This window comes from Neopelma chrysocephalum, unplaced genomic scaffold (genome assembly GCF_003984885.1).
Source record: "Neopelma chrysocephalum unplaced genomic scaffold, ASM398488v2 Primary Assembly neopelma1_106b, whole genome shotgun sequence".
In the NCBI taxonomy this organism is placed as follows: Eukaryota; Metazoa; Chordata; class Aves; order Passeriformes; family Pipridae; genus Neopelma; species Neopelma chrysocephalum.
This window is the reverse complement of record NW_020897771.1, coordinates 58198-58665: the sequence shown is the minus strand read 5'-3', so window position 1 is coordinate 58665 and position 468 is coordinate 58198. Positions and strand designations below refer to the sequence as shown.

Sequence of the window (468 nt, the reverse complement as noted above, 5' to 3'; positions counted from 1 at the left end):
ATCCCACTGCTCAGGCCCCCCTCTATCCTATTCCTCAGTGTCCCCGCCCCATATTCCATCCCTGAGACCACCCCCCATATCCCATTCTTCGTTTCCCCCCCCCATCCCCGAGGAGGAGACCCGGGGGACCCCCCCCGTGGGGCGCCTCTCACCAGAAGAACGTGTTGGTGCCGTCGTCGTACACCTCGGACTCGGTGCTGCGGCGGTGGCCGGTGCCGTCCCGCTCGGCCCCGGGGGCTCCGCCGTTGGGATGCGACGGCAGCGGCGGCCCCGGCTGCTCCTCCAGCGCGGCCTTGCCCAGGGCCCCGCCGTGCACCCGCCGGTCGCCGCGCCTCATGGCGGCGGGTGGGAGCGGGGTGTGGGGACAGCGAGGGGACAGCGGGAGGGGACACGGGGGACACACGGCGGGTCGGGCCGGGGAGCGGGGAGGGACGGGCAGGGACGGGCGGGGGGGGGGGGGGGGGGGGG

At 75.2% G+C, this 468-nt stretch overlaps 1 protein-coding gene across 1 annotated transcript in view; it reads right to left on the bottom strand.

The window, feature by feature from the left end:
* The window catches only part of PTDSS2 (phosphatidylserine synthase 2), a 33818-nt gene extending 33369 nt beyond the window's left edge, over window positions 1-449 (bottom strand). Inside the window, exon 1 of the mRNA XM_027696328.1 lies at window positions 153-449. Coding sequence (XP_027552129.1) covers window positions 153-337 — 185 coding nt within the window. The 5' untranslated portion in view covers window positions 338-449. The remainder of the gene's footprint in view (window positions 1-152) is intronic.
* Window positions 450-468: the final 19 nt, after the last annotated feature.